The sequence below is a fragment of the Lycium ferocissimum genome, chromosome 4 (assembly GCF_029784015.1).
Source record: "Lycium ferocissimum isolate CSIRO_LF1 chromosome 4, AGI_CSIRO_Lferr_CH_V1, whole genome shotgun sequence".
NCBI lineage: Eukaryota > Viridiplantae > Streptophyta > Magnoliopsida > Solanales > Solanaceae > Lycium > Lycium ferocissimum.
In genome coordinates, this window is record NC_081345.1 from 18,657,229 (window position 1) to 18,683,724 (window position 26,496).

The window sequence follows — 26,496 nt, forward strand, 5'->3', positions numbered from 1 at the left end:
TTGGAATTGGATTCCAAGGCTCAATTCGTATCTGCTCTTCAGATTTTTTTTGTTTAAGTTCCAATGGAATCACCGTTCTGACATCCCTCTATCTTCATTTTAGTACTTTATCACAAAGCTGATTTTTCTGCTTGGATAGTCTATTAGTTTTGAATTTGTCAAATGCTGATTTTTTTAGTGAGAATATATCTTACTTAATTTTGGACTATAACTCATTTAAGTGCTTTGATTTGCTAACAAATCTCGCTGGCAATATTCCTGATCTCAATTTCCCCATCAACTAAGGGAGAAAAGATAGTGGGATAAATCAATCAATCCCGTGGTTGAACTATGCTTGCGAATTCTCAGGTGCAATATATTTAGGAACAATGTTTGTGCTAACTTTGCTACCATATCTATAAGATGATGATTTGGAAATGAGTTTTGACTCAGCAGCTTAGCACAACCTAGAAACATGAAACAAGTGGACAAGACAAAAGAAGGGATTGACACAAAGAAAGTACGAATTAACATAAAGAATGAATATAAAGTAAAGATGAATGTAAGGATACAATAAACGGACGAAATTGAAGGAATCTATTCTCTGAAGTCATGTGACGATGAGGGCCAATGAGCACCTGGCAAAATATATATATATATATATATATATATATATTACAAGTTAAATTATTTTCTTTTATTAGGGATGGCTACTTGTGCTAAGCGTTGCTAATTTGATGAAGCCTTTTCTATTCTTTAATTAACTGATACTATCAGTATTGGATTCCATCCACCCTACGGTAAGTTAATATTGATTGACCCTACTTATAAAGATTTTTAATTACCTGACAGATCAATAATGCAGCTTTTTTAATTTTCGGTATTTCCATAAGCGTGATGGCTGATTTTAGCAGTAATGTCACTTACAATTGCATTATTAAGCGGGAGAATAGCACCAAAAGAAATACACTCCCTGATTTACTACTCAGTTTTTTCCGTCATTGCATAGTGGAACAGTCGGGGGCTCAAAGTTACCATTTTAAATTTCCACTTCTACGCCATTTTAATTCAAGTGCAACTATGGTTTTGATTGTACTAAAATAGAAATGAGGTTCACATTGCAATTGGTTTCTATGGTTAGAAGATGTTAGAAAAATGCCACGGACACTCGGCTTTGGCTTTGGCTATTGGTAACCCAGTTTCAGTGCATTATCTTTGACCCTTGGATAGCAACTTAAGATACATCTTTTTCAGTGTTCGCTGAATTGATCCAGTCTAGAAATATTTTGGTGTTATGAGTCTGTTCTTAAGCATTAATAAATTTCAGGCAGGAGGATAAAAGACCAGATTCCGATGGACTGGTAAATGCGAAACCGGCTAAGTGTTGCCACAGTTTCAGCCAGAGACATTTCCCACGTCCATGGACTATCTGGGGAAAACTTGTCCATGAAAACATAAATTCCTCAAACTTTTATATCTACAAAGGGTTGGTTGTGTCACTGATCTTGACATTGGTAAGTCCTATTGTTCCACCAGTCATGCGGGTTACAGGATATCGAGCCCCAGAAGTTGCAGGGATATAACGGAAGTGTCCCAAGTATCCACTGCTTTTGCTTAAACTTCTCACTGGAAACTCACCTATAAAGCTACAGGTATTGATAAGGTTGTCTACTTAGCGAGGTGGGGTGTGTCCTGTAATTCATGAGAAGTGGATTGCAGAAGTTCCCAATGTGAAACTTTTGATAGTAGCTACGTCACAATAGGTGTCAATGACCTCTGCAGCTTGAATGCTGGAGAAGAGACATTAATCGTTTACGTATAAGCTAATAGATAGATTAGAAGTAGAAGTCAATTTTGAAAACAAATTTTCAAAACATTGAAAAAACACAAGGGCAGAAATTTTTGTAAGCTTGTGAATCCGAATTCTTTTCTAATATATGCCACCAAGAGTCTCATACTAACAATATCGGGAAAATGGCAATGTTAAAAAAATTGCAATTAAACAAAAAAAAAAAAAAAAAAAATTAAAGAAAAAGAGTTTGAAAATTTACATGAAAACAACGAGCTAGGTAAATGAATAGGCCGGCGTAAACAAGAGCAAACAAAACCAGCTGAACATGATCAAAAAATCAATTTAATCGGTCCAATTCTCAATAGAAAGATAATAACCTTTACACATGGACAAGCTGATTCCTCCTTGGGAATGGCAAGGCGGATGCTGCAGGCATGCTAGCAGTTTCATGTTGTCAGACCGCTACACTAAAGGTGCAACTCACTTTCGCACAATTCTTGTTCTCACACCCCCTGGAATTTAAACGATCTCGTAAAAAACTTTAGAATCACGAAAAACCACTTAGATGAGGGCTGAAGAAATAATGATCAAAATAAAACCTAGTACTGACTACAGTAAAAGTTAAGGATCAGGAAGAAGACAGAGAGAATGTCATAAGCTTAAACTAACACTGACCTTCAGTTTCCTCAAAGTCAATTTCTTTTACAAGTTCAGAAGTAGCATTGTACTCAAATCTGCAAGATGAAGGTGGCATAAATGTGTGAACAATAACATAAGACATTTTTTCGAAGAATAAAATCTTCTCAGAAGAAGAAAACAGGCGAACTGTGCGAGGTAGAGGGTAGCAAAAGATGCACATAGTGCATCATAGGAATAAAAATAAACTCTTTCTTTCTCTGTTTGTGATAGAAGCAATTTCAACCATCTTATCATCTACATACATGTGTCCAAGATTAAGATCTTCTGGTCGTGCACAGTTAGCATAGGGCTTGTCCATCAAAAACTCATAATTATTCTAGCTAGCCATGGAGATTAATTTGCTTTTGTTGTAACATAAACGACACAAAGGATCTTATCAGCATTGTTTATCTACAACAATAATTGAAACCCTTAGTATGAAAGCAAGACATAATATTCACTAGTATATGTGCATGTCGTGAAATCAAGCCAAAAACTTTCTGACTTAAATCTTTGGCCCCTTGATCATAGTCTCATACACATTCTTCAACAATACACACTAAGCTACTTCAATAATATCTGCAGATGCATCCGTTTTCAGCTGAACAAAAATGGCACCGCACTTACCTATTAGAGAGTAGCACCTCAAGTTCGTAATCTGATTGACTCCTGGTAGCGTCTACTAAGACATTTACAATTTCCGTCTTCCGAGTACTGGTAATCAGTAGATCATATTCAGTTGGGATAATAATTGCTAAGAAATTATCACTTAGTTCACTCAAACAGAGCTTTTCAACGGCTGCCAGGGAAATCCGCCTTTTAAGTGCATCAATGTCTGGGTCTACGATGTAAACTGCAAAATCAGTTATAAGAAGAATGCGACGCTTCATCTTCCCTGTACTTGTGAACTTCAAAACTTTGTCTGCAAAGAGAACTTTCTTGTCACCTGCAAAAGAATATACAGATCAGCATAGATTTAGATATTAGTTTCGAGTGCTGAATCATAAAACATCCGTAAGCAATCAGTCCCACCAAGTGAAGGTGCTAAAAGGAAAGTACTACTATCAGCTATTATTACAGTCTGCCTTGCAGCTGAAACTAACTGCTATAGTAATTGCATAGCAATCAAGACATACCAAACAAATACTATGAAGCCATGCATCACTTGCTGCAAAAAGAGCATTGAAGGATAGTGTTCAGTTTCTTTTGTCTAGGATGAAGAATTGTAAGATGGTTCTTGCTGAAAAGTTTGAGCACTACTTTAGTTCTGCATCGTACATCTCCCGCTTATAGTAGATATATTATGAAGTCATTGCTTCTGAAAATTATTCTCTAACTACAACTTCCATCAAGGCTATCGTTGACAACCTTCCTAAAGCAAATAAAGCTCTAACTCAAGACGCAAATGGTTGTGATGTTAAGGGCACTAAAGGTTGTAAGAACTACTAGGAAGTCCGTTTAAACTTTAAGTTTCCCTAAGTACTTTTTTAGATCATGCAAACAACTTGAGATGACATTCAACAGTAAGAGATAACTCTAATATGGACATTCAAGAAAAGCAAGCATGGAAAATGAGGACAAGAAACACAGTTGAAGACTCATAAATCAGGAGAATGAGAAACCAATTCCGAAGCACATAACAAGTAATAACTTATTGCTGAAAAATAGGTTTTTAATGCTCAACGAGAAAGCAAAATGATCAGAAAACACTGGGTGAAGCAAAGAATATCCCCAGCTTTCTTTTTCTTTTCTTTTTTTTTTTTTTTTTTTTTTTTTTTTGGATAAGAACAAAGAATATCCTCAACGTAACTACAATACCAAGTAAAACAAGGACTATTTGGTTGAACTGCAACCTACAAACAAAGATTTCCATTTTGACGTGAATAAAGTGAGCTCCAAAGTTCTTAAAGTTCCATTTAAAGAAAAGGCTGCTCCCACTAAAGTAACACAGGTTCAATCCAACGCATGATGCAAACAAATACTAACATTTCATTGCTTAGACTTTAGCAAAAGACGGGAAAAGAGAAAAATCGCAACGTACAACTGAATATCACTAGAGGGATGATCCAATTACAGATTTACCCAACAAAATGCTACTTAGAGCTCCTACAACTTTCATTTCTCAACCTCAGACTATGTTGTGCCCATAAAAGCTTTTGAAAAGCTGTCCAACAACAACAACAATCCCACAAAGTGGGATCTGCGGAGGGTAGAGTGTACGCAGACCTTACCTCTACCTTGGGAGGCAGAGAGGCTGTTTAACTTAAAAGTAAAGTGATTTAACAGAATAAAAGAAAACAAAGTAAAAAAAATAAAATAGGAAATGTGTTTTCAAATCAAACCAAAATCAAACAAAACTTATTCCCATAATAACCGAAAAACCTTTACATGTTATCATGTCGAGCCTTCTTTTTTTAACAAATATTTTTCCCTTTTACTTCCCACCTATTCTTCTTCCCTATTATTCTGTTCAAATATTATTTATAAACCCTTTCGGCTTATGATACTTTTCAAGCATGAAATTCGTTATTTACTTTTGTTAATTTTTACATTATCTTATGCTACAAACTTAACAATTTGTCTAGTACATTTGCTTTAGAAATATTCAGCGCTTTAAAAGCGAAAAGCGCAAAGAAGCGACAAGGTCCTTGGAGCTTGGAATGAAAAGAGAAAAATGAAGTGCACGCTTCTTTGAAGTAAAGCGCACAATTAGAGAAAATTAAGAAGTACTATATATATATATATCTGTAATAATGAATTTGCAATTAAAAGAACTGATTTCACCATTCAATATACAATAACACCAACATTGGTCCAAAAACAGATTGCTTTTCGTTCTGATCATCTTGAGGGTCATTGTTTGAAGCACACATTTCTCTCAACCGCCTGTCTTCACCTATGAAGCAATAGCCCCTCACTTCGCATCACTTCATTGCTTTAAGAAACAAAGCTATGCCTTATAATGACATTCAGAAATACCATTGTGACATTTAAATAACATAGATGGAAATACCATTATAACAGACTCATATAGCAATTATAGTTATTGTGGTACCTTTTCAATCACAAGGTTAAGAATAAGCTTTTCTTCTGTTCTACTATATATGTTACTTGTTCCAAAAAAGCACACCTTATATTTGAAGATTTGTTTAACTATAAACTTTTTATTTTACACCTAATATCATGCTCTTCCCCGGACCTTGCTAACACTAGATGCTTTGTGCACCGGGGTGCCCTTTCACCTAATATCATGCTCTTATAGCCATATAATGAAATGATATGTTTCAGTTAACAGGTTCTAAGAGTACTCTTCAGTGCTAAGTCAAACGATGCCGTATAAAATGAAACAAGGAAGTAATAACCAATACTAGATACTAGTATGAGCTAATGTTACATATCTGCAGAAAAACGTGTCATTGTTGCACTGCTGTTACTATTATTATTTTTTTTTTTTTTTGGGTCAGAAGCTTAAATATCATCCAACCAGAAATGTGAACTTTACAAAGCCACTAATTTTATTTGGACTCAAAGTTAGACCTGAGGCAACTCTGTTAAGTACTATTAAGCGTCTGCATTTTCAGTTTTAACCATAACGCGTCAAATCAAAAGTAAAACTTAAATTTCAAACGTTAAGATTATTTAATCAAACCAAATGACCAACTAAATTGTATAAAGATCAATCAAGGTGCCTGCAAGGGATAACGATCGTATCAAAAGAATTATGAGAATTTTAGAATGTGGCTTGCAACACATAATTAGTTACCTTGTTTTTCTAGAATCTTCATAAGATAAGGTCGAGAAGGCACGTCAAGGTAATCACCAATGTAATCTCTATGAAAAGAAGCTTTTCTACGGACTTTTACTCCCATAAAAGGATCTCTATTTTGATCTTCCGTTACGTCGTTGCTATCTGTGGGCCTTAGCTTCGGGCTTTCAGCATCTTCGTTGTCGTTCGCGATCTGTTTGTCATCGTTAAGGACCGGTCGGGCTTGGGCTTGGGCTTGGGCGGGTAACGGGCCTCTCCGATTTGATTGAAACCATGCCATCGCCGGGGAAGAAGAGGGTGGTTGGGGGAAGGAAACGTGGCGTGTCTGACTGTTACAATCACCTGGATTCTAAGCGTAGGACCCAATTTCCCCACTTAAATATTCCTTATCAGTTGACCGAAAAAAAAAACATATATTCCTCATAATTTGTCATTTTTTTGCACGGAGTGCCCTTCTTTTGGGCTGGTCTTTATATTTTGCCCCTCATTTATGTCTTCTTTAATTTTTGTCCTTTGCTTTTACTTGTTTAATGAAAGTTTTTTGATGAAATTACCCTTACCCCATTAAAACTCTTTATTTCGTCATTTGCTCTTTTCTTTTCTTTTTTTTGCTTCTTTCCTCCTCTTTTTTGTGTCTATCTCATCTGTTCTAAAACTTAGGTACGAATTTGGATCTTTGCTCGTTTCAATATTTGTTTTTATGTTAAATTGTTGTTTGTTGAATTGATATCTTTGTCTTCGTCATTTTTTATATTTAATTGATCCTTTTTTATTTAAAATTATAGTGTTTTGTTATAGTGTCTCTACGATTTTTTCAACTTTAGTTTCGTTCCCATGTATATATTTTGATTTTTGAATATCGTATTATGAATGTCGTAATATATTTTAGCTGATTTTGATATGCGTTTTGGTTTTCTCTTTGTTGAATCTTTGAAGTTTTACGTGTGGCTTTTTATGTTGTTACTGCTGTTTTTGTTTAATAATCTGATTTTTTGAAGAATGTTTTTGTCTGAGGCAACATATGCCGGGTCCGGCAGAGTTTATGATTTTTGAAACTGAAGTTATGCCGGTTCCGGCATAAAGTTATGCTTGTTCTGACATAACTTCATGAATTAAGTTAATTTATGTGTGTCTTGATTTTTTGGTATTGTCTTGTTAATAATTTTGATTTTTATGCAATCTTATGTGTTATTGGTGTTGTTTTGTTAATAATATTTTGTTTTGGTTATGAAAAATGAAAGTTTGCCTCTCACGGCATACTTTGTAATTTTGTAGTGAACTTCTTTCTCCCAAGCAGACTTGTCTAATCTTAACACTTGTGTATTTTTTTATTTTGCTTATGAAAATGAAAGTTGCCTCTAACAGCATACTTTGTTCTTTTGTAAAGTGAACTTCTGCCTCCTCCGGCATACTTTTCTAGTTCTTAACACTTGCGTAAATTTTTTTTTGCTCATAAAAATGAAAGTTTGCCTCTAACAAGATACTTTGTTCTTTTCTAATGTAAACACGCCTCCTAAGATACTTGTCTAATTCTTAACACTTGTGTATTTTTTTTTTAATTTTACTTATGAAATGAAAGTTGTCTCTAACAAAGATACTTTTGTTCTTTTGTAAAGTAAACTTACGCTCCTCCGGCATATTTTTCTAGTTCTTAACACTTGCGTAAATTTTTGTTTTGCTCATAAAAATGAAAGTTTGCCTCTCTAACAAGATACTTTGTTCTTTTCTAATGTAAACTTCACGCTCCTCCGCATACTTGTCTAATTCTTAACACTTGTGTATTTTTTTTTTATTTTACTTATGAAAATGAAAGTTGCCTTTAATAGCATACTTTGTTCTTTTGTAAAGTAAACTTCGCCTCCTCCGCATACTTTTCTAGTTCTTAACACTTGCGTAAATTTTTGTTTTGCTCATAAAAATGAAAGTTTGCTTCTAACAAAGATACTTTGTTCTTTTCTAATGTAAACTTCTGCCTCCTCCGGCATACTTGTCTAATTCTTAACACTTGTGTATTTTTTTTTATTTTACTTATGAAAATGAAAGTTGCCTCTAACAGCATACTTTGTTCTTTTGTAAAGTAAACTTCTGCCTCCTCCGGCATACTTGTTCAGAACTTTGCCTGATTATTTTTTGTCAACTGAAGTTACTATAATTTCAAGTCTAAGTCATTGAGCATTGTATACTAATCAAATGGAACGTATAAACTAATCAAAATCGAACAAAGCAATAAATTTGATCAATTCTATGTTGTTGAGTAAAATTATGATTCGCAATGTGAATCTCAACCGCATATCGCTTGTTTAGTTCATAGAAGATGATTTGTTGTTATTTTCAAATATTAACAAATCTAAACTTAATAAAGCATCAAATTAAGTTGAATTACATTCAATTGAAATGCTATATATTATGTATTTTATCTTTTTCGATGTTGTAGCAGCAAAATCAATGGAGATTTCTCCGGTGAAATGTTGGAGCGATGGAACGATTGAAAGGTTTGTTGTTGAAATGATGGATAGGTTTAATTGGATGTTTGGGGTTCGTTCTGACTTTTCATTTTTATATGTTATGGGTAGGGGTAGTAAAGTCTTTTTCTTATTATCTTTTAGCTTAAAAGGGCAAATATTAAAGACCACGCATTACGGGGGCAAAAATTAAAGACCAGCGCATTTGAAGGGCATTCGCGCCAATTGCCCATAATTTGTCAGGGCTAGTGGGATATCATGTTGTATTAATTTGGAGGAAATTACTTTAGAAAAAAAAAATGTCCAACATGTAGTATGATTATTTCAAATAAATATTTGTTTATTAAACTGACTTATTATTTGAACTCCAGATTTAAAATATAAAATTTGAAATTTGAAAAATAAGTTGAGATAATTTTTAAAGGGAAAAGAGCCAAAAATGTTCCTCGACTATGGAAAACTGAGCAAAATTGTCCTTATTTTAACTTTGGTCTCAAACATACACACTTATCAATGGTGGATTGCTTCACATTTGCCCCTTAACTATGGGAAATGAAATAAACTTTTCCTCCATTTGAATTAGATCCAAATTGAATTAGATCCAAATTGCGCTTATCATCAACTATTTCTCATAGTTGAGGATTTTTATTTTTTTTACCCTTTTTCATTTTTAAATACTCTTTTGTAAATTTAATTTAGTATTTTTTTTAAATATCGACAAATTTATATCTAAATGCTTATTTAGTCCCTCTATGCTACTAATATTGTTTATAGATTCTAAATATTTTTCTTGAATTACATAATATTTTAAAAAAAAACTTTCCAATATTTAACCCTTAAAAGAGTTATGATTTGTAACACTCATATATAGTGTTGGAATATGTAAGTAATTTTATTTCAAGATAGAATCTCTTGATGGCCTGGTACACATTTAAACATTGTTATGCTAAATTAGATTGCAATTGTTTTTTAACTTAATAAAGGTCTTAATTTGAATCTCTCAAATTTCTTATATTAAATTAGATTGCAATTGTTTTTTAACGTAATAAAGGTCTTAATTTGAATCTCTATAATTTCAATATTAAGTGTAGTATTTTTCTTCAATCACCCAGTTCTTTTTTAGGTATGAATCATTTTAATCTTGTGTGAAATTTTAAAATTACTATTACGTTAATTAAAATATTCATGTAAATATGAATGTGATTTTGTATCGCACAATCACCATCGCTAACTACCATTACCAACAATCTCAGGCGTCATCCATCTATCATCAATTTCCATTGTGCAACCAACTATCACATTCACCGATAACTACCATAATCACCAACCATCAACCTTGCCCACTAACACCACCATCGAGCTCATATACTATGAACCATCATTACCTTCATCACCAAACAACTTTACCTCAAATTGCACCTTTAAATATAAAAAAAAATCACAATCCTTGTTAAATTTTATAATTAAAATTTGTTAAATATTTGATAGAAATCAAGTATTATTTGACAAATCTAAATATCCAAATTATTTAGAAATCTATTCAAGAGGTTATTCTAAATCTACCTAAAACACAAGGAATGTTTTTGTCATTTTCTCTAGTTATGTCGAAGTTTATTAATCGTCCTCCTAGCTCGACGGTTAATCGGTTATAGTATGAACCGTGAGATAATAGTCAAAATACCCCCCAACGTTTGACCAAAATGCCAACTACACACCTAACCTTTGCGTTGGACCTATTACCCCCCGGATAATTTTTTTCGCATTAAAATGCCCCTTTTTTGCCGATGTGGACAAGAGCGTGACTACACCGCTCGGTGGCGCGTTATAGCCTTTAAAAAAAGCATCTCGATGTGTTTTAAAATGCCAGCTGGACTGCCACATAGATGCCACATAGATAAATTTAAATTCCTCCATTTTTAGGCTACTTCATCTTCTTCTTCACCCTATTTAACACCCATCTCCATTTTTTGGTCAAAATAATACCCATTATAAATTTAGAGCTAGGATAGTGATTATTCTTATAATCACTTGTTTTCCCAAATCAAATTCACAAAAAAAAAAAAAAAAAACAAGAAAAAAAAAACGAAAATCGGAAAAAAAAAAAAGGTTGAAAATCTAATCTTGTTAAAGAAAATCTGATTGAAAGTTGTTTGTTTGGAGTTGCTACTTGTTGCTTGGTTGGAGTTGTTTAAGCACTAATTCTTTGATTTAGGGAGAAAACTAAACTCCATTGTTAGAAATTTGGAGAAAGCTATGAAGAACACCAAGTGGGTTTCTTTAAAGGGCAATTCGCAGAATTGCCCTTCGTTTGGGGTGGTCTTTAAATTTTGCCCCTCATATTTGAAATCTTTAAATTTTGCCCTTCGGCTAAAACCCATAGGTTCCAGGTTCGAACCCACACGCAGTCAAAAATTTGAAAAACAATTTGCCTTATAAGGCAAACTTTTGTTATACCTTAAGGAAAACTTACGCCTTATGGGGCATACTTTTAGTTATGTTTTATGGGACACACTTTTAGCTAAGGCATTACTAAAAGTTTCCCTTGAAAAGTTAAAAAAAAATATATATATGCTTCAGGGAAAGTCCGCCCCTCCGGCGGACTTTTAGTTGTGTTCAACTAAAAAAATCTCGCCGGAGGGGCGGATTTTTAGTTGTGTTTAAGTAAAAGTACGCGGAGGGGGGCGGACTTTTAGTTGTGTTTAAGTAAAAGTACGAAGGGCGGACTTTGCCTTATATATATATATATATATATATATATATATATATATATATATATATATATATATTTACTTTTCAAGGTAAACTTTTAGTTATGCCTTAACTAAAAAGTATGCCCCAAAGACATAACTAAAAGTATGCCCATAATGCGAAAGTTTTTCTTAAGGCATAACTTAAACTTTGCCTTATAAGGCAAAGTCTATGCATTAAGGAAAAGTTCTTGCCTTATGGGGCATAATTTTGTTATGCCTTAACTAAAATTCTCGCCCCCATAAGGCATAACTAAACTATGTCTTAGGAAAAATTCGCCTTATGGGGCGGACTTTTGTTATGCGGATCCGGCATAACTTTAGCTTTTCCTTAAAGATTGTATGCCGTACTCTCCCCGATCTGCCTTGCGAAATTATTTTTTTATTTTATGCTTGAGCGGGGTTCGAACCCGAGAACTTTATGTATTCTTGATTATTTGATCAAATTAATGGATGAAATTTGTTCTACTTGGTGTTAGGAAGCTTCCTTTCACATTTGAATTTTTTCCCAAATCAAATTCAAAAAAAAAATCTGAAAAAAAAATCGAAAATGCGGAAAAAAAAAAAAAAAAGGTTGAAAATCTAATCTGTTAAAGAAAATCTGATTGAAAGTTGCTTGTTTGGAGTTACTACTTGTTGCTTGGTTGGAGTTGTTTAAGCTAAGCACTAATTCTTTGAGTTGATTTGGGGAGAAAATTAAACTCCATTGTTAGGAATTTGGAGAAAACTATGAAGAACACCAAGTGGGTTTCTTTAAATTCTTAATTGTTTGATCAAATTAATGGATGAACTTTGTTCTACTTGGTATTAGGAAGCTTTCTTTCACATTTGGGTTTTTTTTTTATCAAATTTGAGGAAGTTGGTGTGATTTTTTTTTTTTCAACTCCTAATGAAGATGATGATGATGATGATGTTGATGAAGATGAAGAAGAATTGGGTATGGGTTTTTGGATCCTCATACTGAAAATGGAGTGTGGAAAATTGAGAGATTTTTTTTTTTTTTTGAAGAAGAGTAAATGGATGGAGGAAGGGGGGAAATTAAAGATGTGGCACGTGGGCCAGGCGCGTGTGGACAAGCACTGTAAATAATTTGAGGTTGTCATATTGACGCCACGTAATCGGCAAAAAAGGCATTTTAATATTGAAAAAAATTGTCCAAGGGGGTAATAGGACCAAAGCAAAGGTTCGGTGTGTAGTTGGCATTTTGGTCAAACGTTGGGGAGTATTTTGACTATTATACCGTTGGTGCCGGAGATTGCACACGTGTACTAGAGAGATAGGAACAAGTATGATATATAACATGTTGGGAGTAAACCCGCCACATAAATAATATTCACGGTATTTACAGCGAAATAATAATGTAGCACTATGATATGGCTAATCAACAAGAATAAAAAAAGCCATAATGACACCAAGATTTTTACATGGAAACCCAAAAGGGAAAAAACCACGGACCAAGAGGAGCAACTGATATCACTATAGCAAGGATTTTACACTTTGTAGGTCTGAGTAAAATACTCCAAAGACCAATACACACTCAAAAAAATAACCCTCTTTTAAGATTTTTCCACCTCACTATAATATTGCTTACACTCTATTTTTTTCTCACAGACTATTTCTCTATCTGTGAATGCCTCACTCTTCTTTCTCTCTTTATTGGTGTGATTACAAATGAAAGAAATGCTCTCAATTTATAAGAGACCAAACTTGGCCTCCAAGCACAAAAAGAAGAAAAAGAAAAATACCCAAAATTTGTAATTCACAAAATTTGACTTTGGCTCCAAGTAAGAATTCCAACCAAGTAATTTGGCACATGCCAATTACAACCAAATGGGATGGACTTCATCAATCTCTCCCTCCAGTCCCATTCACGTGAAAGCGGTAACACCGAGCTTCTAGTTTGAGTGCATGCCGACTAGTTCCTTGCATAGCTCGAACTTGTCTCTTAGTACCACCTTGGTCACCATATCCGAAGGATTCTCACCTGTAGGGATCTTCTTGACCTGCATAGATCCATCCTCTATCTTTTCTTGAATTCAGTGATATCTTACGTTGATGTGCTTTGTCCTTGCATAGTACATAGAGTTCTTGCTCAAGTCTATTTCACTTTGACTGTCACAATAGATCGACGACATACTCCTCCTGATACAATCCAAGCTCTTAAAGGAACCGTTTCAGCCATATCATCTCCTTGCCAGCTTTTGTAGCAGCAATGTACTCTGCTTCAGTTATAGAGAGTGCAACACACTTCTGCAACTTCGACTGCCATGATATAGCTCCCTCTGAAAATGTGAACAAGTATCCAGTAGTATATTTAGGATTATCAAGATCATTTACCATATCAGCATATGTGTAACCCTTCAAGACTTGATCAGATCCTCCGAAACACAAATAGTCTCCAATAGTACCTCTTAGGTACCTGAGTATCCACTTGACTGCTTCCCAGTCTTCTTTTCCAGGATTATCTAGGAACCTACTACCAGCACCCACTGCATGAGCAATATTAGGCCTAGTGCATACCATAGCATACATCAGGCATCCAACTGTTAACGAATAAGGACTCTGGCCATGCCCTTTTTCTCCTCCTTTGTTATAGGACACATCTGCTTGCCCAACTTCAGATGAACAGGAAGAGGCGTGCTAACGGGTTTATCACTTTTCATCTTTGAAGCGTTCTAGTACACGTTCAATGTACTTCTCCTGAGATAGCCACAACTTTCTGTTTGTTCGTTTTCGAACAATCTTCATCCCCAGAATTTATTGTGCTGGGCCTAACTCCTTCGTGTCAAATGACTTGGACAAATCTCCCTTCAACTTGACAATCAGCTCCTTGTCTTGTCCTACTATTAACATTTCATCCACATACAACAACAAAATAATAAAGTTGTTGTTAGAAAATCTTTTGAAGTATACACATGGATCAGTATAGGTCTTTGTGTAAGTTTGACTTTTCATGAATGGGTCAAAATTCTTGTACCACTGCCTTGGTGCCTGCTTCAACCCAAAAGACTCGTATTCAATTTGCACACAATGTGTTTCTTTCCAGATACTTCAAATCCTTCTGGCTGCTCCATATAAATCTCCTCTTCTAAATCTCCATGCAGAAATGTAGTTTTCACGTCCAACTACTCCACTTCAAGATCCAGGCTAGCTACTAAGCTCAAAATGGTTCGAATAGAAGTCATTTTGAAAATAGGTGAGAAAATTTCGTCAAAATCAATACCTTTCTTCTGTTCGAAACCTTTTACCACCAATCGAGCTTTGTATCTAACCAGCTTGCCATTTTTATCTTTCTTGAGTTTGAAAACCCACTTGCATTTGAGTGCTCTTTTACCCTTTCGAAATTCAACCAGCTTGTACGTGCCATTTTTCTGTAGAGATTCCATCTCTTCTTGCATGGCTTTTATCCACTGGCTCTTTTCTGGATGGGACAGCACCTCCTTCAAACTTTCTGGCTCCCTCTCATCACTAATGAGGACGTACCCTGAGGAAGGGTACTTGGATGACTCTACCCTTTGCCTTTCTAATCTCCTCAGAGGTTGAGATTGTTCTTCTTCTTCTTCTTCTTCTTCTTCTTCTTCTTCTTCTTCTTCTTCTTCTTCTTCTTCTTCTTCTTCCCCGAGTAGGATACTCGCTCGGCATAATCACCAAGTTGCTCCCCCTGCTCAGCAATCTCGTCAGGTTGCTCCCCCTGCTGGGCAGCCTCGTCGGTCGTACTTTCTGCACTTCTGGGATAGTTAGAAATAGAAGGAGTGGTAACAAGGTGAGGGACTATACCATTCTTGGCCTTCTCTGACAGATCATCGTCAGTTCCAACTTCACTTTCTCGGAAGACTACGTTTCTGCTTCTGATGACCTTCTTCTTTACAAGATCCCACAGTCTGTACCCGAACTCTTCATCTCCATATCCGATGAATATGCAGGGAACAGATTTAGCATCCATATTTGTTCTCTGCTCCTTCCATATATGTGCAAAAGCTCTGCAACCCAACACCTTCAGATGAGAGTAGGACACCTTCTTGTTGGTCCAAACTCTCTCTGGGATGTTAAACTCCAATAGAACGGATGGATTATTATTGATCATGTAACAGGCTGTCTGAACTGCTTCACCGCAGAATGACTTAGGCAGTTTAGCCATTCTGAGCATGCTTCTTACCTTTTCAACAATGGTGCGATACATTCTGTCAGCTACACCATTGTGTTGTGGGGTTCTAGAAACTGTCTTTTCATGTCTGATCTCATAGCTTGAACAGTACCCTTCAAATTCCATTGAAGTGTACTCACCTCCATTGTCACTGCGTAGACGCTTTAGTATTCGACCAGTCTCCCTTTCCACCAGAGCATGAAACTTCTGAAAAAGTTGAAACAACTGATCTCTGGTTTTCAAGATATAAACCCACAATTTTCGTGAAGCAGCATTAATAAAAGTAACAAAATATTTATTACCGCCCATCGATTCTATCTCTAATGGACCGCAAACATTATAATATACCAAATCAAGTATATTCAATTTTCTTTCAGACGATGTTTGAAATGAGACTATGCTCTTTACCAAATAGACAGTAGTCACAGGGTTTTATCGTTGTAACTTTGCCAAAAGAAATGAGTGATTTCTTGGCAAGAATTTGCAATCCTTTCTCGCTCATATGACCCATTCTTCTATGCCACAAATATGCATAAATCTCATCTTGAGCCACGTTCAATTCACCTCGGCATATTTCTGCATTTATCCTGTATAACGTACCACGAGCAACTCCTTTTGAAATCACCAATGATCCTTTAGTGAGTCTCCATTTTTTATTCGCAAAATAATTCTCGTATCTATCTCGGTCCAAAGCGATTCCCGAGATCAAGTTTAACTGCAAATCAGGTACATGGTGCACGTCCTTCAGAATCAATGTGCATCAGACATTTGTGTTGATACAAATATCTCCGATCCCCGCAATCTTCGAGTAACTTGTGCTACCCATTTTGACAGTACCGAAATCACCTGCTACATATCTATAAAAAAAATCTCGTACCGGTGTGGCATGGTAAGATGCTGCTGTGTCAACCACCCATTCTAACTCTGAACCTGCCAAGTGCATGCATTCTTCTTCCTCGTTTATGAAAAGAACAACATTATCATTGTTTTGCATTGTGGCAGTTATGTTGTCATTATTCTTCTGGCCACTGCTTTCACCTTTGCTCCTTTTTAGATTTGGACAATCTCTTTTGTAGTGACCTGGTTGATCGCAATAGTAGGAATTTCTAGCTTTTGACTTCGATCGGATCTTAGACTTCCCACGAACACCAGATCTACCATAGTTGCTCGAACCCCTGTAGTAACTCCTGCCTCTACTTTCTGTTATGAGAGCCTGTCCGTGATTTTTCAGGTTTCTTTCTCATCTTCTCATTGAGTAGAAGAGCTGATGTGACGTCCTTCACTCACCGAGTCCTTACCATGCAAGATGGTTGTTGCCAAATTATCGTAAGAAGATGGCAACGAGTTCAAGAGAATGATGGCTTTATCTTCCTCCTCAATCTTTACCCCGAGGTTTGCTAGCTGCGTGATTAATCCATTAAGCACATTTAAATGTGACAAAAAAATTGTACCTTCACCCATATGCAGGGCATATAATTGCTTCTTTAGGTATAATTTATTTGTCACCGTCTTGGACATGTATAGATTTTCCAATCTTGTCCAAGTGCCACATGCACTCTCCTCATCGATGATGTTATTGACCACATTATCTGTTAAGTGCAACCTGACTGCACTAGCTTCCTTTCATCCATTTCTTCCCAATCCTCAACTTTCATAGATTCAGGCTTTTTGGATTTTCCACCTAGTGCCTTGTGCAACCCTTGTTGGATGAGCAGATCCCTCATCCTTTTTTGCCATGTTGAAAAACTGCTATCACCGTTAAATTTTGCTACCTCGTACTTTACTCCAGACATTTTTTTCCACCAAGTATAGTACAACCTATCGGGAAAAAAAATTCTGTGAATGAATAGAACCCGTGCTCCGATACCAGTTGTTGGGAGTAAAACCGCCACAGAAATAATATTCACGGTATTTATAGCGAAATAATAATGTAGCACCGTGATATAGTTAATCAACAAGAATATAAAGAGCGATGACACCAAAATTTTTACGTGAAAACCCAAAAGGAAAAAACTACGGGTTAAGAGGAGCAACTAATATCACTATTGCAAGAATTTTACATTTTATAAGTCTGAGTAAAATACTCCAAAAATCACTGCACACTTAGAAGAAATAATTCTTTTTTAAAAATTTTAACCTCACTATAATATGCTCACACTCTTTATTTTTTCTCAGAGACTATTTTTCTATGTGTGAATGACTCACTTTTCTCTCTCTTTGTTGATGGATTACAAATGGAAGAACTGCTCTCCATTTATAGAAGAGGTCTCCAAGCACAAAAAGAAGAAAAAGATAAAGACCCAAAATTTGTAATTTGGCTCGAGTAAGAATTCCAACCAAGTAATTTGGCATATGCCAATTACAACCAAATGGGATGGACTTCATCACAACAAGGAACTAAACCCAGAAGTACTCAATGGACTAAACATCCATCCTTGGTATTTGTGAGGTGAGGGCCTTTTACTTTCAAGTGCGTTGATATTTGCATTTTATGTGCGAATTAATGGATTTCTTTTTTTCCTTTGAGTTGTAATGTAGGCAACTGAGAAGTTCATATCTTAGGAGGGGAGGAAAAATGGAAAATCATATATGCTGCTCTTGAGTAGTTGTATGTGAAACTTGAGCTTTGAAGGAAACTAATTAGCTAGCCTTCTTTACCAGCGTTTTGTAGCTAGCTGTATTTCCAGTTATATTTGCTGTTGGTTTGTTTCACGAGCTCTTTTTCTGGCAGCTAAATAGTTTTTCCTTTTCAGAATTAGGGTCTACTAGAACAGGTAAGTAAAATAGAGGGGATAGGTCCAACAACAACAGCATACCTGTGTAATTCCACAAGTGGGGTTTGGGAAGGGTAGGATATGTGGAGACCTTACTTCTACCTTTGCAGGTTAGAGAGACTGTTTCCGAATAGACCCTCGGCTCAAAAGAAATATAGTCAATGTAGGATTGCAAGAAAAATAAGATAGCAAAATATCAAGATACAGAACAAATGGAGCAACACATAGTAATACACACATAAAGATAATGATCTACGCGATATCAAAAGAATACTACTAAGAGAAGAGGAGATGGAAATGCCCCCCCCCCCCCCCCCCCCCCCCCGCACACACACACACACCCCTCGCGACAAAACTCAACTACCTACTAACCTTCTATCCTAATCCTCGACCTCCAAATCTTCCTATCTAAGGTCATGTCCTCAGTCAGCTGAAGCTGTGTCATATCCTGTCTAATCACCTCCCCCAGTTCTTCTTCGGCCTACCTCTACCTCTCCTAACTCCTGCGACCGCCAATCTCTCACACCTCCTAACTGGCGCATCCTAAATAGATGGGATAGGGCCACAGACCCAAAACAAATGCTCTTCTGCTTTGTGGCTGTCAAATTTTGGAAGTCCGAAGATCCTTGAATTCCTTAAAATTGGACCGTGGTTCGTGGAATGAAGATGTAAAATTCGGACTTGTATATGACTATTGTGTACAAAATTGCATAATCATAGAAAGATTGTGCTTGGAGGATTAAACATACACCCTCAAAGTGAAGTTTACTTGCACATGAATCAGTATTATTAGTGTTATTATTCTGTTACTATCTTATTCTTCAGATTGCATTACTGCTTTTGTTTCTTTTACTTGGGTTACCCTTCTGATTGTTTCTTGTCCGTACTTTTCTTTTGTACAGTATTTTCATCACATCTTTTACTTTTGCATTTGTCAAACCGATATTTTTATTTGTAAACGTTTTTCTTGAGCTAAGGGTCTATTAGAAACGACCTCTCTACCTCACAAGGTAAGGGTAAGGTCCGCGTACACCCCACCCTCCCCAGACCCCACCATGTGGTATCATCTGGGTATGATGTTGTTGTTGTTGTTGGTGGTGGTGGTGGCGGCTTTCCTGGATTGGTCTATGGTTTATGTTGAACGTGTTACACATATTAGCCTCTCATGCTACATGAGCGAAAATCTAATGAACTGCATTTTATTTCATTAGAATCATTACATGTTTTTGCTATTATTTTGATAAAAGACTGAGTAGCCATAATAGGTTACAGGAAAACACTTTTTTGGCTTTCTGGGATGTGCTACTTAGGAATAAGTTGTTTTTCCGAGGTCATTTTATGCTGCGAAGGCACCTTTTTAGATTTCATAAAGCATACCAACTTGAAGTGTTTTATCTGGTGGAATTTGAAGTGCAGAAATGGCTGCCCTGCTATTCTTCTGAAGAAACCTGTACAAGTACTCTATAGTGAAGCGAGCAAACCAACCTTTATTTGCTTTAAGAATTGTTCTTCCTAACACAAAAACGGGTCCTCTATCAGCAGCTGCATCTATCTTTTGTTTTTCACTAGTAGACTCAGCTTGGTCTTGGAGTTTTGTGATCATCGAAGTAACAAAGTCATCTCCTTCCATGCTCTGAGAATCCTTATATCCAAACTGAATCAAACACCGATAGACCCCTTCAACTCCCAGCTTCCCCACATTGTAACGTTCCTCCAGCAGGACAGATTTGATGGGAAGAGTTCTAACAGTGACAATTACCAGGATTTCTCGTACAGAATTTGTGTGCTGAATATAATGCCGGATTATGGGTGGAATGCCATTTGCAAGATCAGTGAAAAAGAAGCAGATTCCTGGCGCTCGGTATGTACTAAAGCTTGACAGCATTTGGTCTAGATCAGGTAAACTCATCTTTCTATCTGCTTCATATTCATATTTCTTACTCCTTCCATATGTCCAAGATAGCATGATGGTCAAGAAGAAAGCAGAAATAGCAAACGGCACCCATCCTCCTTGTGGTATTTTATTGAGCAAAGATGTCATGAAACAACCTTCAATTATTATAAAGGGCAAGAAAAATGCCAAAATGAGAATGATATTTGTCTTCCATATGATTAGCATCACGAATGCTGTCAAGAATGTAGTTATGATCATTACCCAGATGACCACCACCCCTGTAGTTGAAGAAGAAAAGTTAGTTCTTTTTCTCAGCGAGGTAAGCTTTATTTGGACTTCCAGTTGTGGTTTAACTTATATACAAATATTTTTACACTATTAATTTTACTAGTTATAACAGGTTATTAACCCATGCTTGCTATAAAAAGTTGCCTATAATTGGGTATTAAGTCGCTTGATAGTATTATATTTCTTTAAGTTGTCAGTGTAAAAAAAAAAGAAATCAAGTGGTGCTTACCATAGGCATTTGCTAGTTCAACACCACCTTTGAATCCAAGAACGAGAGTGACACAAAGAATCATGAGGATGTAGTTTACTTCTGGGGAATAGATTTGTCCTTCATGCTTAGATGAAGTATGTATAATGTTTACTCGAGGGAAGCATCCAAGAGCAAGTGATTGCTTTACAATGGAAAAAGTTGCTGATATCATGGACTGGCTAGCAACTATGGCAGCTAGGGTTGAGACTACAAACATTGGCCAGTATACAGGTTTTGGTAGGGAACTGTAATAGGCATTGTTGATATTCTCTGGGTACCTCACTAGATAAGCTGTTTCACCGGCATAGCTGAGAACTAGGGATGGATAAACTACAAAAGAAAATGCCAACTGCAAGACTCATTGTATAGAAATGCCATCAATCAGATTAACATTCCTAATGGTAGATTAGAGTTCTTCGTTCCTTACCTGAATTGCTCTTTTATTGAAATGACCTAAATCAGCAAACATGGCTTCAGCTCCTGCATAACAGTTTAAAACATGTCGGAAGTGAACTTTCTTTCTTCTATTTCATATGCTTTTCTTTTATTTATTTTTGTTTTTCCTCGAAGGTAGTTGCAAAGTTAAACCTGTAATGCTTAGAAATACTGCACCGAGAAGATTCCAAGCAGTCTTTCCATTTCTTGAAACAAATTTCACTATGTAGTGAGGAGAAACGGCTTTAAGAACTGATGGATAGTACTCAAACATATTGTAGATACCGACTGAAACATTGGTAGCGAACCACAATAACATTACTGGAGTGAAGCAGAAGCTGACTTTGCTTGTTCCACAGCGTTGAAACATGAAAAGGCCGATTAACATAATCACAGACATGAAAACCACATGATCTGCAGAGAATAGAACTTTCACTAAATGGAAGCAAATCTGAACTTGCAATAAAACTGTCTTCTGAAAATTATTTTGATTTTACCTTGGGTTATCTTGGAAGAGAGAGATTGAATTCCTTGGAGGGCTGAGAGTACTGATATAATAGGAAGGAACATTGGTATGTCAAGTGTATGAAACATGAGGCAAAGAAAGGATATATAACTTGGAGAAAACAAAGGAAGAATGTTACCACAAGTAGCAGGAGTGAGAGCTCCATCACCAATGACCATACAAGTTCCAAGTAAAACAACAAAAGTAAGAAAATTTTGAGCTGCAGAACTTCTCTCCAGGAACTTCTTAGTTTTTGAACACAGAGGACTTCCACTCTCTTGGCTGTAATATGCCATGCTCTCATCAGATTCCATCCTAACGTTGTGGATAGTAAGTTTGCTTCGGAAATTGATGTGGCGACAGAGATATGAATAGAGAGCAAAAGTACCGCCTTCTCCATGATCATTAGCATGGAGGACGATGAAGACATATTTGACTAACACGAGCAATGTTAAAGTCCAAAAGATTAGGCTGAATGTCCCAAGTAAATCATCTTCAGTGAGATTTGTTAAGCGAGTAGAGGAAAAGACATTGACAGGAGAAGTTCCAAGGTCCCCATATACAACTCCAAGAGATTGGTAAGCCAACAGCAAGGTCTGGACGGCTGGATATTCCTGAGGAAAATACTCAAAATCTCAGTTTACTATGAAGTGAGTTAGATGTCTCAAGACAGTAACCAAAAAAAGTGAGGGTATTAGATTTTATTGAAAATGCTAGTAGCACATATAGAAAGGTCGCTTGAGGTGACTTCATCGTATCCTATGTCAAGCACCAGATGTACTGTTCCGCAGGTGTGAAACCATGGTGAATTGCGGTGTTAAAGAGAAAGAAGTAGATTTAAATTAATCACATGGAAGGAAGTTCTCTCAAAAGACCGCTGCACTCTCTTGAAATCTATACAAACCTAGCGAAAGATCGGGCACAATGGAAAAAATAATCTATAAGGACAATACCAATTAGTTGAGTTAAGCTTAGTTATGCTAATATGTTTACTTTCGATCCCAATGTTTGCTAGGAGTCTTCTGGTCTTGTTTGATATATTGTGCTGTAGAAAATGTTAGACAGCTTTAGTTCTACAAAAACAAATTCTTTATAATATTGGCCTGAGACATAGCTTAACGGAGCAACACGGATAATGAGAATTCATATAACCAAGGATGCACATAGACGGGCTTAAATGGAGGGAGATTGAGGATTCATATAGCTTGGAATTGAGACGTAGTTGTTGTATTGTATTAGATTTTATTGTTTTCACCTGCCATTCTATAACTCTAAACTAGTGAAGATTTCTTGGAATACTGAAGATGAGAAACAATAAAGATTACCTTAGGTTTGGTTAAGGGAGACTGGTATGTCTGGATAAATGTCATGTACGTTTCCATAGCAGGTACTGGGTCTGGAACAACTCTCCTGCTGTTATTACGAAGGTCAACACGGCTGCTATCTCCAAGATTGCTTCTGCTTTCAATATCATTGTTATTTAAGCCGGAATTGTTGCTTTTCACATCTTCCATGTTTTAAATGCAGGCCACTTCCAACATTATAGTTAAGAAGTTGCCACACATTCCGCCATGTTTATATGTAGCTTAAAGATAGCCTCAAGGATTATCCTGTTTGGTTGATCCTCAGATAAAACAAAAGATTAGAGCTCATGCTGCAAAATTTACAGCCACAAGTTGCAGGAGAGGGAGCAGGTGAAGAAACACATCATCATATATACTTTAGGAGTAGTTCCACCAATTTGCATACAAATTTGTCTTATCATCCTGTTAGAGCCCTTATCAATTTTCAAACAGGGATATGAAGATAAATTATTTGTACATTATCTTGTTGACATAATCCATTGGATTATAATGAATATCTTTTTATACAAAGGAGTGACAACAAAATGTAAGTATGGATAAAAGAAGAGGATCACAGTAAGTTGATGACCAGTTAAAACTAGTCAAACTATCGTAAATCCTCCGACTTATGATTGATAAGGTAGCCTTGATAAATGAACAGGTCATATGAACTGTATTGACATTTTGGTGGCTTATGATTCTTTTAACCACGAAATTAGCCAAACACTTGAGAGTCTAGTACACGTGTGTGTGTGTGTGTGTATCAAAGTGTTAACGAGTGTGTGTGTGTGTGTTTTTTTACACACATATGTACATGGACGACGTAGGTGTTGCCGAAAGTGGCAAGTGATAGGGAGCCATATATTATTCCAACAAGGTGGTCTTTGTTATTGTACATATTTGGAAGTTATTCCAGACGGGCTAACTGACATACGAACGTGTTTTTACTATTTGGAGCCACACTTTTTATTAAATTTAGTCATCGACGTCGACCTATCTGTTCAAAATACTATTAAGAGGTATTTTAACTTACTCTTATTGGCTTTACATGTGAATAAATCATTTTGATTATGATTTGGTCATTATGTATTGTTCTTGTCTTTTCTCTATAAAAATATTCATATTTACCTTAAATGATTATACATGCATTGGTGTAACAAAATGAAATGGTATTTTGTAGGCGTCACATAAGAGTTACTTGGAACAGTTGCTGATGATTTGATAGTGCTATAAATATGTATATCAACATCTCTGGGGTATTTTGAATAGCAATAGTTCAATTACTGAATTATTAGTGCTAACTAAAAATATTATTCGTCTTTTTTAAATAGCGTGTTGATAGGATAATATGAAATGTTGATAGGGGTATGGACTACTAAAAGGAACTACTCTTTCAGTTCGAATAAATACTACGTATTTGATTTCTTGTTCAGTTTGCCTCAATAAGGCTAATTTCGTTGTTTTCTGAAATCACATATAAAAAGGATATATGGGACCTATAAGTTCTTAGAACAACTGCTTTCGTGTTCTATTACTAGAAAACCAACCGTAAGTATCAGTATTATTTAGTACCGATCAATATATATTTTGTAAATTTGTTCCCGCAATAACTATTCAAAGCTAACAAATGACACTCTATTTGAATTCAGGAGCTTTAATACCAATTTTACAAGAAAATAATGCGTTTTGATTTGAGGTGCGCTTATATAAGCTCCGCTCTCTGTCAAAATTTAAGTTTTTGTCAAAACCATATACTATTCGTACAAATTTAAATTATTTAGTTAAAATGGTTAAAAATTAATTCTCATGCTAAATCACTTCTTTTTCACCAACTACATCGGACTCAAAATAAGCAAGACTTGTGGAATGCGGACAATGTTAGACAATTGAACATTTTCAAGCCTACCATCCAATTGGATCTCTTGTCTGGAATTAGGAATGTCAAATGGGGCTATTTGATTGAATTTGACATGTCAAAATGGGTTTGAGCAACAATGAAATTTATCCGACTCGCTTAACGTTTACTTGTTTCAAAATAAATTAAACTAAATTAATTTAGTTAAACAACGTGTCATAATCTAATACGTCCAACTTAAAATTATTTTTTTGATTTGTTTATTTTTCAGTGATTTGTTTGATCATCAAACATCCAAAACTTTTTATTTTCCTAACAAAGAGAAAAGGTGTGTGAAGAGTATAGAGAAAGAAACATAAATAGCAGACCAAACAGAAATATGCGTTCCGTTCAACAAAATATTTGTATGAATGAATTTCTGCTACCTATATATTTAGGGGTTTTTTTTTCCTTTAATAATTTTATTATTATACATGGGGGAGGATAAGGGAAATAGAAACTAAAGTGTTAACGTTTGGCAAATTTAAAGGATCAAAACTGTTCGATGCATACTTGAGGGACTACTTTGAACTTACCCTCAAACATAAGAGACTATTTTGTCATTTTCTGTATCACAAATAGCCCAAGCTTTGGAGATTTTGGTTGTAACCTAAATGAACTTTTAAATGAATTCATTCAAGTTTATATAGAACGTGTTTCAGTTCTGTATACTAAATTTGACTACTCCCTCCATCCCAATCCTTTCAGATTTTGAAAGTCAAATAAATTTTTCTTAATTTAATCGTGATTTTTTCATATCTTTCAAATATTTTAAATTGTTAATTGTTATGAATTATAGTATTTCTTACGTAGTTTTCAATTATGTAAATTTCAAATCAAGAAATTTAAAGATTTTATGTCTGAATCCATAGTCAAAATTGAAATTTTGACTCTCGAAATTTGAAAATGTGCCACGTAAATTGGGACAAAGGCAGTATCTTTTATCAAAGGGTTGAACTACATAGGCTCGGCTGGAGCCATAGTGAAAACAAACTGAAATAGAACAATTATCATTGTTTATGGACGTAAAAAGATTTAGAATATCTTGTATTTGTATATTTCACCAATTATTTCCATGATTACATATTCGATTCTGCCTATGAACGAATATACAAGCATATATTTTGAGCTTGTTTGAGAAATATCAATGAGGTTTCCGAATAGCTTAAGATCGAGAAAGAATCGTTATTGGACTGTGTTACTATTGGGTTTCTATTGAACTGTGCCTTGTTTCCATCCCACATTCTCATCCACCACCTGTGTTGGGCCGTGGCCCATTTGTTTTCTTGTTCTGGTCCAACAAATCACTTTCTAATGCGTTCCTGCTTCGTCCATCAAACTTAAATCATATAGCATTTTTTTAGGCACTGGTCTTTAATTTTGTCCCTCAAATTGTCGGTCTTTAATTTTTGTCCTTCTCCTAAAAATTCATGGGTTTCAGGTTCGAACTCCTGCTCAGTCAAAAATAAAAAAAAAATAAAAAAATCGCAAGATAAAGTTTTGGATTCACAAGGTAGAGTTTTGGATTCAAACTCTATCTTAAGC

At 35.6% G+C, this 26,496-nt stretch overlaps 2 protein-coding genes and 1 long non-coding RNA gene across 3 annotated transcripts; 1 reads left to right on the forward strand and 2 right to left on the reverse strand.

Moving 5' to 3' along the window:
* Positions 1–1,945: 1,945 nt before the first annotated feature.
* LOC132051696 (uncharacterized) lies at positions 1,946–6,633 on the reverse strand. The gene is made up of 4 exons (XM_059442873.1): positions 6,213–6,633; positions 3,077–3,395; positions 2,447–2,505; positions 1,946–2,283 (listed from the first exon to the last, which is right to left on the reverse strand). Exons 1-4 carry the CDS (start codon positions 6,493–6,495, stop codon positions 2,252–2,254), a joined length of 693 nt encoding a protein of 230 aa, XP_059298856.1. The 5' UTR covers positions 6,496–6,633; the 3' UTR covers positions 1,946–2,251.
* A 12,383-nt stretch (positions 6,634–19,016) lies between these two features.
* On the forward strand, positions 19,017–24,551 carry LOC132051698 (uncharacterized). The gene is made up of 3 exons (XR_009413863.1): positions 19,017–20,241; positions 23,242–23,408; positions 24,238–24,551. It is a non-coding gene; the product is annotated as an uncharacterized LOC132051698 (long non-coding RNA).
* LOC132051697 (potassium transporter 26-like) lies at positions 19,700–23,228 on the reverse strand. Its single transcript, XM_059442874.1, has 7 exons — positions 23,040–23,228; positions 21,854–22,328; positions 21,707–21,757; positions 21,363–21,623; positions 21,202–21,254; positions 20,754–21,123; positions 19,700–20,514 (listed from the first exon to the last, which is right to left on the reverse strand). The coding sequence occupies exons 1-7, from the start codon at positions 23,226–23,228 to the stop codon at positions 19,700–19,702; spliced, it is 2,214 nt and encodes a 737-aa protein (XP_059298857.1).
* Positions 24,552–26,496: the final 1,945 nt, after the last annotated feature.

Excerpts from the sequence above, each read along its gene's own strand:
- LOC132051696 (XM_059442873.1), bottom strand. The coding sequence starts at position 6,495 with ATGGCATGGTTTCAATCAAATCGGAGAGGCCCGTTACCCGCCCAAGCC. Across the intron at positions 2,506-3,076 it reads GAGGTGCTACTCTCTAATAG|ATTTGAGTACAATGCTACTT; the intron begins GTAAGTGCGGTG and ends TTCATCTTGCAG. Across the intron at positions 2,284-2,446 it reads TGACTTTGAGGAAACTGAAG|GGGGTGTGAGAACAAGAATT; the intron begins GTCAGTGTTAGT and ends TTTAAATTCCAG.
- LOC132051697 (XM_059442874.1), bottom strand. The coding sequence starts at position 23,228 with ATGGAAGATGTGAAAAGCAACAATTCCGGCTTAAATAACAATGATATT. Across the intron at positions 21,758-21,853 it reads TCTCACTCCTGCTACTTGTG|TACTCTCAGCCCTCCAAGGA; the intron begins GTAACATTCTTC and ends CTATTATATCAG. Across the intron at positions 20,515-20,753 it reads TGAACTAGCAAATGCCTATG|GGGTGGTGGTCATCTGGGTA; the intron begins GTAAGCACCACT and ends CTTCAACTACAG.